Source organism: Macrobrachium nipponense, chromosome 45 (genome assembly GCF_015104395.2).
Source record: "Macrobrachium nipponense isolate FS-2020 chromosome 45, ASM1510439v2, whole genome shotgun sequence".
Taxonomy (NCBI): Eukaryota; Metazoa; Arthropoda; class Malacostraca; order Decapoda; family Palaemonidae; genus Macrobrachium; species Macrobrachium nipponense.
The window spans coordinates 51,653,614-51,672,334 of record NC_061105.1 but is presented as its reverse complement, the minus strand read 5'-3'; the positions used below and the strand labels follow the sequence as shown (position 1 = coordinate 51,672,334).

Genomic DNA, 18,721 nt, shown 5'->3' with positions numbered 1-18,721 from the left:
ACTGTTTGTGTACAAAGTCTTCGATGACACAGGATTTGTGGGTAAATCTTTGAAATAACTTAATGCCCATTTGAAATCTCTAATTGAAATCTCTAACTATTATCAATATATTTGTTTTGTTAAAGAGAATGGGAGCATCAGTGGAATTGATTTTATATATGGTCTTTTCAATTCTTTTTATTATTTTTTTTTTTTTCATTTACTAATATTTTGAGCAGCCATATCCTTGTTCCAGAATAGGAACATTGGCCAGCTATTAGCAAACATCAGCCCTGGTGAAAAGAAAATAATAAGAAAAATTGAAAAGACCACATATAAAACCAATTTCACTGATGCTGCCAGTCTCTTTAACAAAACTGCTTGAGAGAGGGTCTCCTACCTTCATATATTATTATTATTATTATTATTATTATTATTATTATTATTATTATTATTATTATTATTATTATTATTATTATTATTATTATTATTATTATTATTATTATTATTTCATTACAGCTTCAGAAACCAGGACCACTTTAAAGGGCAATTCCACCACCTTTCCTCTACCAGAGGAGGAAAATTTGTGGTTGCAATCTTGACGGAAAGAGCACCTAAAAGGGCATTTCTCAACTACAGTTTCTCTGTCCATGGAAGAGAAATACACACAAGGGAGTCAGGTTTCAAAAACGCTCGAGCACAGTGGAAGCCTCTCCTCATTATAACCAAAGAGGTGAGTTCAGTGAATTGACTGAGAAGTTTGCTAATGATCACAACAGTGAAGAATTTCACATAGGGTGAATAGATTACAGGATCAAGACGATTTTCAAACACAACTGCATATTTAATTATTATTTTACCTTTTCTAATAACGAATTTATCCATGGATATGAGACTTCTTACATTATTTTCCTTATAAATATTATCATGCTTTTTTTCAAGGCGATACGTAGCTTTGTTTGGAACGAGTACTGGATCGCAAAAGAAAACAGAGAGCTAAAAGGACGACAAGTGGAAGTGTCAAGTACAGATCCTGTGCAGTGGCAGGTTCTCAGTCTTCCCCTGAACGACTGTTAGTAATGTATTTTAATGAACAAATCAATACAGATTCTTTCTTTCCACGCTGATCATTTTCAGAGGTTAATTGGTATGGAGGAAACAAGATTACCCTCCATAAAATTTTGAAATCTCTTAATCAGCTACATTTTTTCAATACTCTTTATAACACGGAAATTAAATTTACTAACCTTACTTATTATTCATATCAGAGCAATGCCTTTGTTGTTAGACAATAATCAATGTAAATAGATAATTCATGATATATTTAAAAGAGGATTTCAAATGAATATTCTAAGACACTAAACTAAGCAATATTATCTACTTACTGGCCTGGGGCTATATTAGAAGTGTTTTTGTGTTGAAATTTGGCGTTTCGGTAAATTTCGGGAAAATTTCACAGAATTTTGTGAAACATTGAGAATTAAAACAAACTTGAACTTGAGAAAAAAAAAATTAAACAACCTACTTTTGAAAGTACTACATGTTACCCAACATATTGTAGGAAGAAGTGAATGACTCTGATTCGTACATTACTGTCGATAAGGTTCTGAAAAAGTTTGCATAAAAATCCATATAACTAATAATGAATCTGAGGATTACGTTACGCTACGGTGCCATTATGATTTGTGAATTTATAAGATATTCTCGTGGAAGCAACTCTTGTGAAGTGTTTAGCTAAACGCTTTTCGTTGTATGGAAATTAACATGACTCCGATCTAGTCACACAAGTTGTGAATTCCATCAAATTGAAACAACTGAGAAAATTCAGTGGTTCAGAAATAATTCGTTCATCGTTTGTGTCACCAAAGGATGAAGAAATCAAGGTAGTAGATAATGGTTCCTTAACCACGCTATTACGTAGGGATTTTCTGGTTCTGTTAAAGGAAGTTTTTGAGAAAAAAGCAAAACTAAAATAAGTAATAATTATAATCACACTGCTGGCAAAGATGTGAAAGTTGAAGTAACGACGTACTAGAATGATTTGATTTTGTATTTCTTACTGAACGAACATAGGACAAAAATTAATCAATAAGGAAGACCTTGGAAAATCTTTTTAAACACCACATTTTTCAATCCATTTAGTCCGTTGTACCACAGACATAAAGCTTACCGTAAAGAGAGTTAAAGCCAACTATAAAGTTCCTTGATCTCTTCTGAGGTAAGAAGGGACCTTTGACATTTAGTGCAGTGATAAAGTTTTCATTCTCCAGTTGCAAACCTTAAAACGAGCAGATAGATGCAATCACTCAGTCACAGAAAAAATACAGATAAAAGGTTGACTGGCAAGTAAAAATCAGTGACCGTATATCAAAATAAATTCATTTGAACATTTATTTGTGTTAGAATGGATTTTTATTCTTATTTTCATGATAACTGAAAATGTTTTTCTTCCCCAGATGATATGACTGTGATATCTCCTGATCAAGAATTGCCTCTCAACCTTCCGGAACATAATCATGTATGGATAGCCCTTTGGAACAAGAACAAATTTAATATTGTAGTTCGTTTCTCTTTGATTTATGAATCTCCAATGAAACCTAAATATTATAAAATAAGTGTCAGAGAAGGCTGGTTGATTTTGTCTATATCTACAGAAGTAAGTAACTTCTAGTCGTATAATTATTCTCCCATTCACCCACTGTCACCTTTAAATCAAAATACATTTGCCTAATTATTGTTCATAGAAGCAACAATTTTCCAATCTGCTAATTTGCTCACCTGTACAGACAAATGTCAGGATATATTCTCGTTATCAGAAAGAACACTTTGCTTCCACGAAAGAACGTTTTCGACAACTGTATTTTTTTGCCATAATTCTTCACTAATTGACATTTATTTTTACTTTTCATATCTCAGATTGTCTTTTATGGAAATAAATTTCATAAAAGGTGGGTCCCTCCCCTAAAAGGATGCGACTTGAGGATATCGACGAAATACCAACTACACCTTCAAGTGTTCCTGATGCCTTTAGAGCCACAGGGTGGGTATGGATGCATGTATGTATATATGTGTATATATATATATATATATATATGTATATATATATATATATATATATGTGTGTGTGTGTGTGTGTGTGTGTGTGTGTGTGTGTGTGTGTGTGTGTGTGTAAGTGTTACATTTAAAAATATATATTCCATATATAAATAAGCCGATGACCCAAGGGGTCACTGTTGAGATAACAAGGAGTGTAATAGGGATTGATAAACAGAATGCAAGCTAGGCCTTGGTGTGTTGTATCATGGCACCCTGGTTTGCATTTGCCTGTGATAATCAAATCCATTGTGGTGTCAAACAGGTCACAGTGCTTTTGCCTGACAACTTGTTGACCTATAACCCACAGACGTCTACGTGACTCCCTCTCACATGTTCGTCTGTCTGTATGTTAGTATGCTGAGGTAAGCTTTGTTCTCCTATGATTTGTAAATGTATTGTAACTCAGAACTCTATTTCCCCTCCTAGAATCAAGTTCTCTTAACCGCCTTCTTGCCTCTACTCAAGAGATGTAGTCTCACAAATATATTGTTAAGTTTATCATCATGTGTTTGAAACATCTTCGCCTTTATACCCAAAGAAGATACTGACTTAGAAATTATTGTCGCAATCTCCAACGAGGATGGGAAGTATACAAACTGATACTTGCGTATAACATCACAGGTCTTAATAACCTCACAGTGCGCCTCGTTATACAAGGCCCAGCACTACATTGGTGGCAGCTCTAACGGTTCAACGTCATCTGAAGACTAACAAAATGTAACATATCAGAAGCCAACGAAGGCAAGAGGATCTTCAAGCAACTTAGCGTCTCTTATGGCAACTTAAGAAATGTCTTTCATTAAGAATCATTCAAGAGGTTGTATCATAGTTTATTGAGCATCTTCAGCACTACATATCTTCAAGAAACAAACCGGACGTGTCTGCAGCATCAGATCATCATGGACCAAGCAACGGGAAACGAATCATTCAACAAACAAATAATGCACGATCAGAACGCGAGCTGAGAATTCAGGTCACCGCGGAGCAGCGACGTCGAAGCCAAGGCCGTGACGTCACCTAAACAGCAAGATCTTCCTCTTATATACCAAAGCTAAGTACAATTCTTTATTCATTTTGGTGTGTGACTTTGAGTGTTCGTACACAGATTGATCGTCCATTATTCCTGGGGGTGAGTTATACGTTATTCTTAATCTTCCTTTCCTGCAGGAATCTATCTTCAACTTCAAATTCTCGCCCAGCAGGCCTTTTTATCCTTCTTGCTAATTTTTTTTTTCCAGAAGTTCTCCGGAAATATCCTTATCATATTATCTGTTTTTAATCTTATCATTTTGGGGGACCCTGTTATTATCTGAAACACATTTTCTCTTATCTTATATTGCATATGCGTTTACGCAGTGGACGAGTGTATTCATATAGATATTTCGATAGGATCGCTAGGAATCATAGTGATATGAAAAACACAAGTCACGATGGCCACCTCTGCACCCATTAACCCCACACCCAACAACCCAGTAGTAACCTTAGTAAGCACTAGGTCTGCAATTGCTCCTTTTCAAGGCTGGGTTAACGGGTTCTTGCCTCAAAGCGTCGAATCTTGGATCTCCTTCAGTGGATGCTCATTTAAAAGCAAAATGCATCACTGACCCATCCTTACAATTACAGGAAGCTAAAAGTTTCATTGACTTTGCTAAAGGAGATGCAGGTTCGTACCTGAGAGGAGTCTCTTTCCAAGAGGTGGATACATAGGATGAATTTAAAATTAGATTACGGGCCATATATGGCAGTGAAGAAGCCTTGGATGTAGTTTTAGCTTTGAGGAACATCCTTAATCTGGCCTCTATGACTCAACTTAACGTTGTAGAGAGGGCGGCACTAATTGCTGACCGGCTGAATGAATATCAGGATAGTTTGCTTACTTCCACTTGGGTTACGGGAAGGAACATGGCTGTGAAAGATTTTATCAGGCTCACATATTTAACCTGCTGGACAGTTATGTTGCCGGAAGCCTTAGTACGCTGTTTTGACAAGAATTTATCGCCCGACAGTGCGGAGCTAGACATAGTATATAAACAAATTAAGAAACACATGTCTAAGTGCACAGATCTGGACCCCTTGCTTACTCAAGTTTTTGCAAAGAATGATAGTAAACCACAGCAAGTAAATATAGTCAATAATAATGCAGCAGGGGTAACTTGTTTTAATTGTAAGCGTGCAGGGCATATGATTGGAGACTGCCGAAGGTGTTATTGTTCAATTCATAACAGCTCCAGTCATTCTTACAATCGTTGCTTCTCACGTAACCAACAGCAACATAATGCTAAAAACACACAAAATGTTGCCAATGATAATAATAAGAAGAATCCTCATTATTATAGAAAGAAACAGGTAAACAGTAACTCTGCTCAAAATCAGAAACAAACAAATCGTGCTTCATGAAATTCTGTTCTCGGGCCGTCTAACCAAAACTCACAGAGTCAGTCAAATTTTCCGAGTGTGCAAAGCAAACCAATTGCCACGTAAGTAACTCCAGCTGGGGAGAGAGTGATGTTGGGTCATTCGTATCAACATCTTTTGAATCAAATAACACATTTAATCACCTACAAGATCTATGCAAAACCCAGAATTTTCCTATGAACCACATGACCGAATCCAAAAAATCAGTGCAGGTTCCTGTAGACTTTCATCGTATACATGCTATTATCAGTAAAGATAATAGCATGCCGTAAATTTAGAGCACCGACCCTTCACAAATTTTTTTTTTATTCCGGTAGTCCACGTAATATCATGGATTTGCGGACTCATCACATGTTTTTTTCGAACTTCCCTATTGAGAAGTCCGGAGTACGACTTACAGGTATTGGTAATAATGAATTAAGCGTAGTAGGCGTAACTCGGATTCAGTACAAGGTGGGTAAGCGCATGCTTACCGATACCTTTATAGATGTACAAAACATTGATATGTATCCAGCTGTAATTACAGGATACCCATCTATGGGCATTCAAAACATTACCTTAACCCCTGCCAAACACGGCGTGTATATCAAAGCAAAATTCTATAAATCTTCTAACACCTTAAAATCAGTTTTGGACAAAAAAGAGACAAATAATCAAACAGTAACGTACATTGAGGAACCAATCACTTGTCTCATGAATCATGACATTGTTCAAGCGACCCAACAAAATTCTCGCACACCCATAATAGCAGATTGCACGCAAACTCTCGAGCCGAATGTACCTTCGAATATATTAGTGCGTGTAAAGAAGACTTTGCTGGGATCTGAAATGTTAATCCTTTCCGACACTCTGAAAATTAACGGACTGTCCGTAACACAAGCACTATACACGGTTGATTCACAGCAACAAGTTAACATTGAAGTCTGTAACCATTTGAATACCAATCTAGTGATCCACAAAAATCAACACATCGTGGATATGGAAGTTTACTGTTGCTGGAATTAATCACGCTCAACCTGTTGTGGATGAATCCCTCTTACAATCTATTAAAAGTAAAGTCAACAAAGACATTCAAGAAGAGGAGATTCAGCAGAAATTTTTTTATCCTTTAACTAAATATCATGATGTTTTCTTCACTACCGAGGGATCCTTGGGAAAAACGGATGTCATTGAACACCAAATACGGTTAAAAGACAAGCATAAAGTCATCTATGTACATTCGTACCGACTCCCTATGAAATTCCAGAATGAGATCAATGATGAAGTAGGTAAAATGTTAGAAGGAATCATCAGGAAATCGAACAGCCCTTATAATAATTTCCCCTTAATTGTCGTACCGAAAAAAGATCGGACTTGGCGTATTTGCGTAGATTTCCGTCGCTTAAATGAGGAAACGATTCCCGATCGATTCCCAGTGCCATGTACTGATGATATTTTATCTTTGTTAGGACAAAACAAATATTTCACCAGTTTGGACTTACTTAAAGGCTTTCACCAGATACCTTTAGAAAAAGAGAGTATCCGATACACCGCCTTCAGCACAGCTAGGGGACATTATGAATTTTTACGTATGCCTTTTGGTTTACATTGTGCCCCAATTACATTCACCAGAATGATTAATATAGTGTTCAGAGACTTGTTAGGGGATACCCTACATACCTATATGGACGACCTTGTGATCTTTTCTAATACCTTAGAAGAACATTTACATGAACTAGAGCTAGTGCTACAGAGACTAAGGCAACATAATTTGAGAGTGAAGATAACTAAGTGTGAGTTTTTTAAAACAGAACTAGTCTATTTAGGTTTTACGGTGTCTAGTCAAGGTCTTAAGGTAGTCCACGATAAGGTGTCGGCTATCCGTAACTCTCTGATACCTACTAACGTCAAGGGGATACAGCAATTTTTAGGCTGTAGTGGATATTACCTGCGTGTTATACGGAATTATTCCATTATAGCCGCTCCTCTAACCAATCTTACAAAGAAGGGCATAGATTTTATATGGTCTGAAAAGCATCAACAGGCATTCGATACCTTGAAAGAGGAATTATGCAGTTCACCTATCTTAAAATTCCCTGACTTCAGTAAGGAATTCTTTATCGCAACTGACGCCCAAGACCAAGAAGTAGGAGGGGTAAAGATTCAGCAATATGACAAACAGTTCTTCCCTATAGCTTTTTATTCTCTTAAACTGAGACCTTCTGAAAGTAAATATGCACTAATAGACAAGGAAGGGCTAGCTATTGTTAACTCACTGGTACATTTTAAGTTCATAATATATGGCTATCATGTCAAGGTTCTTACTGACCATAAGCCCCTCACCGACTTCTTCAAAGGCTTTAGTCACAGTCCCAAAAGAACTCGGTGGCATATGATCATTCAAGACTTTGGCGCAAGGATAGGATATCTACCTGGGAAAGCAAATATCATTGCTGATGCACTATCACACAACCCCGCACCATCTTGTATGGAGCCATTAGCTGAACTAGTAGATATATCAACATCCGCGCCTATTGTTAAAACAGTATCTGAACAGGAAGACCCGGGTTGGAGCGCTGTACTAGTACAGACTGAACAAAGAAAAGATCAGCAGTTAAAGAAAATAATAGATGCTTTGCACAGGAATCCTAAAGAAAAGGAATATGTGAAGTGTACGCAGCAGAATTATATAATTAAGGATAACATTCTGTATAAGTCCGTGACAAGGAAAACCCGCAGCACCCAGCAGGTGACTAACGACCAGGTAGTGGTACCAATCTCGCTTATACCAATCGGTCTTAAACTGGTTGCATTCCAATCCATTACATGGTCATCCAGGGTTCTCTATCATGTCACAGAAAGCCAAATCACTATTTTATTGGCCTACGATGCTTACAGATATAAAAAAGCACATAGCTAATTGTCACATTTGTCATGAAAACAAAGGGCACAATAAGACACCTGTCAGCTTGGGGGCCTATCCCGTGCCCAACCAACCCTTTGAAAGGGTACACTTAGATTTATTAACAGGGTTTTACGAGTCTGACCGAGGAAATAAGCACCTCTTAGTGTTAATAGATGCCTTGATTCGATATACAGAATTGATAGCACTAAAAACTAAAACCGCAATTGAATGCGCTAGGAAATTTTACGAGTGCTACATTTGTAAACATGGAATTCCACACATGATAATCTCTGACTCGGGTGGAGAATTCAATAATCATTTCCTTAACTCGTGTGAATTCCTTTGCATTAAGAAAATCAATACCATGATTTATCACCCAGAGTCTAATGGATTAATTGAGAGGGTAAATAGGAAGGTGTTAAATGTCCTACGAGTTACACTTGGGGGAATGGATCCCAACTGGGATATTGCCATACCCGCGGCTCTAAGTACTATTAACCATTCATATCATGTATCTATCAAAATGTCGCCGCACGAGGCATTGCACAGTACCCCAGCTAGGACACCTTTCCATGTATTTACTCCTACAACCAATTTATCAAATCCCCTATGGGATGTTATGGAAGCAAGTGTAAGCCAATATAATATACTTCGTAAGAATTTAGAAGAATCACAAATCATAATGAAAAGAAATCATGATAAAATCGCTAAGCCAACTAAATCATATGCAGTAGGCGATCAAATATATATACAAGTATATGTACGCAAGGGTTTGAACTACAAGCTAACACCTAAGTTTGAAGGCCCGTTTAGCATTTTAGAAATATTAACGGCCAGCAGACTAAAAGTTCAAAACATATCCCAACCTACTGACATGAGAACAATACCGTTGGCTCATGTTCGCAGTTAAGGGAAAGAGGGTAGAAGGAAAGAAAAGAAAAAAAAGATAAGAATTTATGTATGGTTATATATATGAAACATACCTAATAAAAAGTATATATGAAACTTGCATGATAAAAGTATGTATATATAACATTTGTATGAAAATATTTTATCTGTTTTGTATAGAAGTAGTTAATTCAAACACGAGTAATTACATACATCTCACTAATTGCAGGTTTCCAACATGAAGCTTATATTGTTCGGATTGGTACTGTTTGTTCAGACATTCTTGTCGTGTGGGAAGAATGCTAAAACAAAAAATATACATTTTACACATGGCTGTATCATTGAAAGAACAGAGGACATTTTCAGTACAGCAAGCAATATAGTTCTAGAAGTTGATTTGCGAGTGATTTTCCTGCCTGAAGATGATGTCATTAACCTCAAAAGCGACTTGTCGCGGTTTGCCGAATCATGGAATCAATTACACCATTGTTATTTTCCTTTTGATCCAGAGATTTCGTTAGCTCAAACTTTAAGTGTCACAGAGATGTCATTCGACTTGCAAAACAAAACTGCTGAAGCAGAATGCTTGGCTCGTGATCTACTTATGTGGACCGTGAGACACAGTAGCATAGAAAGACGTAACCCGTTTATATTTGCGGCACTTAACGTCTTCGGCTCTGTTGCTAGTTTAGGTTTGGGAATTCCGAATCGTCTTAAGAATAAGAGAATTGAATTTTTGCAACATGAAAATGAATTAGATTTTTCCGAACTCAGTAAACAATTATCATCAATCAATCAACTTATGACATTGGTGAAGGAACATTCCAGTAATATCAATCAGATGATGGATGTGCAACACCTGCTGGCAACATTAGCATATTACAGTTCTAAGGTAGACCATATCCGTACAAAAATTTCACATTTTATTGAAAAATCAAAAGACTATGTGGAAGCTATCATGCTGGCTACAAAGGGTGTTCTTTCACCACATCTTTTGCCTATCAAAGATTTAACATTAACTTTAGAGAACAGACGAGAGAAACTTTATTATATTCCTTTGTTAGATGCACATAAGATAGAATTTTATTATAGTTTAATATCAGTAAGTGTTGAGAATTACAGGATCATGATTAACATTCCTTTTAATTCTTCTGATGCCTGGCAATCTTACAAAATTGCACCGTTCCCTACTTTCATGATGAATAGCTCATTACCAGTAATATCTAATCTGACGGGATACGTATTGATTTTCCCTAATAAGGAAACATTTACGGTTATCAGAGACCTGGATAGGTTCACTCACTGTTCAGATGCCATGGGTAATAAAGTTTGTACAGCTGACTCCTTTGAATTCTACAATATATCAGGGGATTCATGCAAGTTAGGTCTAGTGCTAAACGGCTCTCTCTCTCATACACGTGAACTATGTCTGAAACAACTTACCCTTTTGACGAGTATAAGTTCGCTTAAAGGCTGAATAACGGATCGTGGATACGATACGACAGAGCAGGGTTTCACGTTGCATGCCCGAACCGATCAACGGCCTCTTCACGGATGTTCGTCGCTGCAGACGGCTGCAGTGGAGTGGCGCCCAACTACACGGTCCGTGGAGTAAGCACCATCATAAGGGAACGAGCTTACTTCGCGAATTTTTCTTGGTCGAGTACCATCATCCCAGCTTTACCCCTTCCATACAACGCGAAAGTGGCCCATCAACTATCAAAACTGTCTGGTATGGACCGCACTTCAAGGGCTTACCATGTCAACGAGGATCTACGGTTCTACACACTGCTGGCTGTGACATGCGTGTTGGTGGTGGTTCTGGTCACCACTAACTTATTTCCTTGGCGTAGGTTGAGGCAAACAAGAATGGATCACCAACAGAACGTCGTAGCCCGGCCTGACACCTACCCATTAGCCCTTAAGGCATTTGACTTTAGAGCCACTTGAAACTGGCCATTTCATTTGACTCGGGGGAAGTGTTTGGAATTGTGTTTTGAGTGAAAAGCGGTTTGAACGCTGGCTAAATGTGTAACAGGAACCTCCGTGACATTGCATTCCATATGTAAAGTATGAGAAGCTTAATTATCATTTATCATTCAATATATCTGGTAGCGCACCTAATATAATCAATTGAAGTTCTACAATGAATCAATATGTCTGTGCGTGTACGCACCAGGAATCTATATGATGTGCACACTTATTTTAATCTATTTGAATCAGTATATACACATATATGCTAATCAGGTAGCACCTATTCTTAATCAGTTACCTTTTTATCTTATCACATTTTTTTGGTAACCATTTACTTCTTAACAATATATGATTTTTAGAATGTAATTCTTGTGGACATGCAATCATCAGACGTACGTAGTACTTTCTGTTGATATGTATTCTCATTGGAGTAACAGTATATAACTATCATTATGTATGACATGTTATCTTTAATATTAGTATGATATCATATGCATTTATCTTGTATGTGGATCTGTATCTTCCATGTATTATTCTTTTTACTTATGAGTATTTCTATATATCTGATTTTTTTTTACATATAATCAGTTGAATATCATTCCTTAACCACTTGCTGGTAACTATGGGTTAACTATATATTCACATTAATTTCTCTATTACACTCCCTATAAGTCAAACTTTAATGTTCAGTGTTTGGTTTTGTAGCCGAGCAATTAATGTAAGTGTTACATTTAAAAAAATATATATCCATATATAAAATAAGCCGATGACCCAGTGGTCACTGTTGAGGATAGCAAGGGGGGGGGGTTTTTGTGATAGGGATTGATAAACAGAATGCAAGCTAGGCCTTGCGCGTTGTATCAGTGGCGCCCTGGTTTGCATTTGCCTGTGATAATCAAATCCATTGTTGTGTCAAACAGGTCACAGTGCTTTCACCTGAGAACCTGTTGACCTATAACCCACAGACGTCTACGTGACTTCCTCTCACATGTTCGTCTGTCTGTATGTTAGTATGTTAGGTAAGCTTTGCTCTCCTATGATTGTAAATGCATTGTAACTCAGAACTCTACTTGCCCCTCCTAGAATCAAGTTCTCTTAACCGCCTTCTTGCCTCTACTCAAGAGATGTAGTCTCGCAAATATATTGTTAAGTTTATCATCATGAGTTTGAAACATCTTTGCTTTTATACCCAAAGAAGATACTGACTTAGAAATTATCGTCGCAATCTCTGACGAGGATGGGAAGTATACAAACATATACTTGTGTATAACATCGCAGGTCTTATTAACCTCACAGTGCACCTTGTTATACAAGGTCCAGCACTACATATATATATATATATATATTATATATATACTATATATATATATTATATATATATATTATATATTATATTGTAAGTAAGCCTTAGGATTTTTATAATGTATTTTAGCTTACTTAGGTTAGCTTTTAAGTTCCTCTTTCATTTCTGAAGGCTGTAAAGTTCATTGTTAAATTCGCCTTCTTGTTAGTAGGGGTGGGGTCCTCACTCCAGTGGTATTTTTGTGTAGTCTTGTTGACTAATCCTCCTGTTTCTCCCCTCCATATTTTGGCTTTGCTGAGTTGACTTGAGACCTGATTTTTTCCAAGCTGCAGGCAGTTTGTATCTGCACCCTGACTTGTGAGCCTGCTATCTCTCTCGGATTTACAGCAAGTCTCAGAAATATATATCTTCAGCTGGCAGTGTCTCCACATCTCTGCCATTTTATTATTGCCTCTGGTGCAGTATTTGCCAGAGGGGCCTCGCTTGGCGACGGTAAGGCGTGTCATCCATTTATTATAAAAAGTATTGACCAAGATTACTGGGATCACGGCGTCCATGATTATGAACAAGATGACTAGGATCACGGCTGCACTGCAGTAGTCAGATGAATTTTCTGATAGAGCTCTATAGTAATTGATTGTGATTTGCCGTCCTCTGCCTTTATTGGAGTGTTATGGGAGGAGACCTTCATCGTCTCATCATCATCCTTTAGAGTGTAAATTCAGGTTATTCCTTTCTTTTGGTTATTTTCTATTCCTCTCTGGGCCCCCTTTCCTCCTTCAAGAGGTTGAATGCGTTGCCTAATCATTTGGGTACATGTTGTGTAAGTGATTTTGTGATTTAATGTTAATGAAGAGGCCTAGTTATCTTCCTGTATTTTATTGAATTATAATATATATTGATTTTTTTTTTTCATTGTTTTGCTACCCCCCTTGAGTTATTCTTGTGCTGCATTTACCTGGGCTTGCTTCCACCTTAGTGGATTGCTCCCTTTTGAACACCTAAGTTTGTGGTATTTTGATTATTTATGGTCCTGTAGACCTAGAGTGTGTTGTGGTCCAACGAGGCCATTACAAGTGGCGACCTTTTTGCAGGATTGATCGTAGTCCTGTGGTATTCTTTTTGCAGTCAAGGGTAATTCTTGGGGTCGTGTTTAGTGTTAGGTTGCATGGTTAACACACTCCTCCGTTGTTTGGTTGTCTGCATTATTGCAGTGAAATAAATTTTGTTATAGGTACAGTGTTTTAATTATTCATAATCAAAATGGAGGATATTAAATTTCGTAGAGTTTCTTGAAGGGAGAGGGATGGCAGGATAGGTTGGCCGAATTAAACAAAGATGGAGTTAGAAAGTGAGGCGATTTTTTCTAGTGGAGAGAACGTTAACAATGAAGAAAGGTATACTATTGCTAATGTTTATGAGTGTGTTGAAGGATACTACGACAGGACCAAACCAAGTTAGTAGAAGAGGTCTTTGTGCGTAGAAATTTTGGATAGACAGATTAGTCTAAACAAATGGAAATGACCGCAAAAAGATGTGTTTACGAGAGAGAGAGGGGAAGGAAGCATGAGTTTACTAATATTGGGCTTTGCAACGCCAGGGTCCCAGGGTCTCCTTCTCGTGTTGAGGCTTCCTCCTCCTTCTCAAATTAGCTCAGGCTTTGAAGTTTTGTCCCGAAACTTCAGGAAAGATAATGTTGTTGAGTTCTTTGTCATTCGAAAGAATTGCTAGTTTATAAGTAGAATGGCCGCTATTGGATTATGGACTGACCCCTTATCGCGAAGTAAATTTGATTGGGAAAAAGCCCAAAAGGTATATGTAACTTTTGGAAGAAATCTCTCCTCTGAATTAGAAGTGTAAGGCGATGTGGTTGAAGGCATATGAGCTCGTGCCGGAGCCTATCGGCAAGGTTCCAGAATTTGAGGGAAAATGAAAAATCAGACTTTCGTAGAATTTGCAAGGCATAAGAGCAATTTTGCTACTGTTGTTGAAATCTAAAGAGGTTGCTGATTTTTGATAAGTAAAGCAGTTTGCTGTTGGTTGAAGATTTTAAGTTGTACTCCTGATCGTTTTAAGTTCATTGGTAGGAGTTGAATTAGATGCCCTTCATGAGTTGCTGTTGCATCAATGAGTCCTTTTTGTCTCATATAAAGGATACTATGAAAGACGTTATCTAAGGAAAGATCACGTTGGGGTTAATTCGGAGAGACTGGTATTTTATATCGAAAGAATATGTTTCTCATAGATGTATCAATTAAAATAAGTGGTTCTCAGAATGTTCAATCAAATAAGGTTTTCTCCGATGGTCAATCAAAGGTGTGGAACTCGCAGAATAACAACTGGAGTCGGGTGTTTATTGATCCACAAAAGCTTAGGTATTGCGTGCTTTTTCTGTAATAACGGGGTCATATCAAAAGATTGTAATGCTTGGAAAAGGTATGTAACAGTAAAGTTAATCCGATGATGGCGGTTGAGAAAAGTGCTAGTCCAGTTGGATCTCTGCCCTCCATCCGACTCAAATTACTAAGAAAGTCAGAGACTGGTATTCCTTCGGTGATTTTCTGGCCGTGGGGGAAGTCTCGCCTTTGCAAAAAAAATGGTGAAGCCAATGGGGGAGGAAAGTGAATATTTTACGTGATAGCCGGAGCCACAATCATTAATTCTTAGAGATTCGGCCCGAATGATTTTGTGTATGAGAATCGGAGAGTTTTGTTATTTTGGAGTGGTTTTCCGGTACACGTTTAAAATCGTATCCATTGTCTATTTCTCTTAGTGTCCTTATTTTTTCGGGAATATCGCAGTTGGGCTATTGTTGATAATTTCCGATTAAAAAGGTTACGGGTTTCTCGAAATATGAGATTGTTGTATGGAATAAGTTACGGTGCCATTGTGAGTAATGGATGTGGGAATAGCGGTATCACTCGTCTAAAAGCAAAGGCTGTTGACGCTGCAGAGCCACATTCGACGTTTGATCTGAGTAGTTTTAGACGTAGTGAATGTAGCTGTAGATAGTAGTAGTGTTAGATTAAACCCAATTGGACTGTTAAAGAACTTGTTTCGGCTCAGAAAAGGGTTTTGGTAGTTTCCTATTGAGTCTGGTGAGATAGGAACGTTGACAGTTTTCCTATGTTTAAGGTAATAATAGCATATTATATTAGAGTAATTACCAATTCATGCCTCGGGGGGATTTACGAAATTATTAGACAGATTGTGGTTCCTGAATGTTACGTCAGATTTTATGTCATTAGCTCACGAGAATGTGACTGGCGGGAACATTTTGGTATTCACAAACTGTCGGTAGGTATTGAATAATTTCTTCTGCCTAAGTTGAAAGGTGATGTAAAATAATTTGTTAATAGTGTGAAGTTTGTCAGGCGTCGTCAAACCTAAATCAAAAAAAAAAAAAAAAAAAAAGAACCTATTCCAAAGGCTCCTTAATACCTATCCCTGTTGTGTCTGAACCTTGCTTGAAAGTGTTTAATTGATTTTTGTTGGTCTCTCCCAGATCAAAGAGTGGAAATGAAGTATATTTTCACTATTTGGATCGTATGTCTCGGTACCGCGGCAATCCCCTTGCGGTCCAGAAGGAGTGAAAAGATTGTAGAGTCATTAATAAGTTGTGCCTTTTCAAAATTTGGTCTCCCGAGGTAATTCAGTCTGACTGCGGTACTAATTTCACGAGTCGTTTATTTAAGCAAAAATGACTGATTTGGCATTAACATGTAACGTCCTCGCCTTAATCATCCAGATCACAGGTTGTTTGGAACGTTTTCCCCAACTATGAAAAGTATGTTAAAGAAATATTGTTTTTGTGAATGGGGCTGAAGGATAAAAACCTGCCCTTCCTCTTATTCGCTTTCCGCTCTATTCCTGTCAATCTCTGTCTCTCTCCTTTTAATTTGACTTTTGACCATTCTGTAAGGGGTCCGCTGGATATGGGTGAGAGAGGCTTGGAGGGAGATGAAAAACCCAGAATTTGAATCTGTTTGATTACCTTAATAATTTGAATGCTAAATTAACCAGGGCTTGGTCCTTGTGCAGGTGAGACATTTGTTGCAAAGTCGAGAAGAAATGAAATTTTATTTTGACAGAAAGACTGTGACCCGGACTTCGACGTCAGGACAAGAAGGTAACTGTTCTGTTACCTATCCCAGGTAATCTCTTCATGCTACCTTCCAGGGACCATGGAAAGTTAATTGAAGAAGGTAAATAATTTACTTCTTGTGGATAACCCCCGATAGGAGAAGGCCTCATCAATTAGTACTAATAAATATGATGAAAGCTTTCCAATGAAAGAGAGAAGTTCGGCCAATTGCGCTCTTCGTGACAGTAGAATGACTTTGTCGGTATAATGCTTCTTTTTTCAGATGATCATCATAATGATTCCTTTTCAGAGACTAGTGACGTTTTACTACTGAAAGATAGTGATGGCTGGCAGGTAATGTCGAGGCTTTAGAAATTTACCGCAGATTTTGAGTCACTTGGTAGGATGAGCAACATCCTTGAGAAATTTGGTTTAAAATAGAAGGACTTGTTTTTCTAATGTGCCGGCAAGACCACATCTTGCAGCATGACGTGACGTAGGGGACGCCACGCCGTGAAGCAGCTCCTTACAGGTTAACCCAAAAAAGATGAATTGTTGCTAGAGAAGTTGAGTATATGCCAAGCAAATTAATTTAGGGCGATTGTAGTCCCTTGGTCACTCCGGTTGTGTTGGTAAAGAAATCGAACGAGACTATCGTCTTTTGTTTTTGATTACAGAGCTTAATGAGTTGACCAAGGCTGATAGCTTTCCATTGCCCTCGAGTGGAAGATTGCATCGATCGATGGTACGTGCTAAGTACATTACGAAATTTGGGCTTATTAAAGGATATTTTGGCAAGGTGCCTTCTGTCGGGGTAAAAGGGCCAGAAGTGTTGCGCTTTCGTAACACAACAGGGTTTATTTCAGTGTAAAGTAATGCCCTTTGGCATGAAAATGCTGCTGACCACCTTTTCAGAGACTTATGAATTCGTTGGTTATTGGTCTAGAGGGTGTGGTGATATATTGATGACTGGTTTTTTTAAGCGACGACTGGCAGTCCGCACCTGAAGAGAATTGAGGCCTATTCCAAGTACTTAGGAAGCAGGCCTGGTTATTAATTTAAGAAATTCTGATTTCGCAAAAGCAAAGGTGGTACTAATCTTGGACATGAGATAGGATCAGTTTGTCTATGCCGGTATGGTAGCTCTAAGGAGGCTCAACATTGAGCCATTCGTAGGTAGAGGTTCCTAAATGTAGGAAAGATTTGGCGAAGGTATTGGGGATGGCAAGCTATTTATCGTAGATTCATTCGCCAATTTTTCAACATTGCGAACCCTCTTACTGCTTTGTGGAAGAAAAATGTTACCTTTCGTGTGGAGTAAGGAGGCTCAGGAGGCATTAGAGAAGATAAACTCAATCCTCATTAAGTCGGCCTTGTTAACTGCTCCATTTTGACACTCCATTCCAGCTTTACCACTGATGCGAGTGATTGTGGTTGTTGCGGTATGAGTCAGTCTGACGGAAATGGGTATTCGTCCACCCGTTGGCGTATTTTTCTAAAAAGCCACTTTGCCTCAAAGAAAATATTCCACACATTCGAGCAGGGAACGTTGGCCTTTGAGCTTAGCATTAACTCATTTTTAAATGTCTATCTCTCCTCCTCAGGTGTGCCCATTAAAGTTGTAATACGGACCATAATCCCTTGACGTGCTTAAATCGGTACAGACTAAAAAACAGAGATTGAGGCGCTGGAGTATTTTGGTCCAAAGAATTCGATCTACAGTTTAAGCATATCCCAGTAAAGAGAATTGGTGGCCGATGCATTGGTCCCGGCTGGCTGCAGATTAAGTCGAACGAGGTAATTATAAGGGTTTTTCTCTTTACCTGTTGGTAGTTTCCCTTCACTCCGTATTTCTATTGAGTATTAATCGTTTTTTTATATGGTTTCTTTTTTTTAGTGTGATGGTTGAAACAATTAGATTTAATATAACAATTCCAATGTTGGATATAATAACTGTTGATTATCTATTGATATGATAGATGGATTTGACCATCTGTAAAGATAATTGTTAGTTGATTGATTCACTGTTATTCTATTGGTTAATTTATGCCTTTAATGGCTTGGAGTGATGAAGTTTATAATGCACGGGTGTTATTTC

The 18,721-nt window shown here is 37.8% G+C and overlaps 1 protein-coding gene across 1 annotated transcript in view; it reads left to right on the top strand.

Annotated features, from left to right (window-relative positions):
• Positions 1–503: 503 nt before the first annotated feature.
• The window catches only part of LOC135214245 (uncharacterized), a 37,630-nt gene continuing 19,412 nt past the window's right edge, over positions 504–18,721 (top strand). The window contains exons 1-4 of the mRNA XM_064248309.1: positions 504–712; positions 922–1,051; positions 2,436–2,635; positions 2,896–3,019. Coding sequence (XP_064104379.1) covers positions 2,441–2,635; positions 2,896–3,019 — 319 coding nt within the window. The 5' untranslated portion in view covers positions 504–712; positions 922–1,051; positions 2,436–2,440. The remainder of the gene's footprint in view (positions 713–921; positions 1,052–2,435; positions 2,636–2,895; positions 3,020–18,721) is intronic.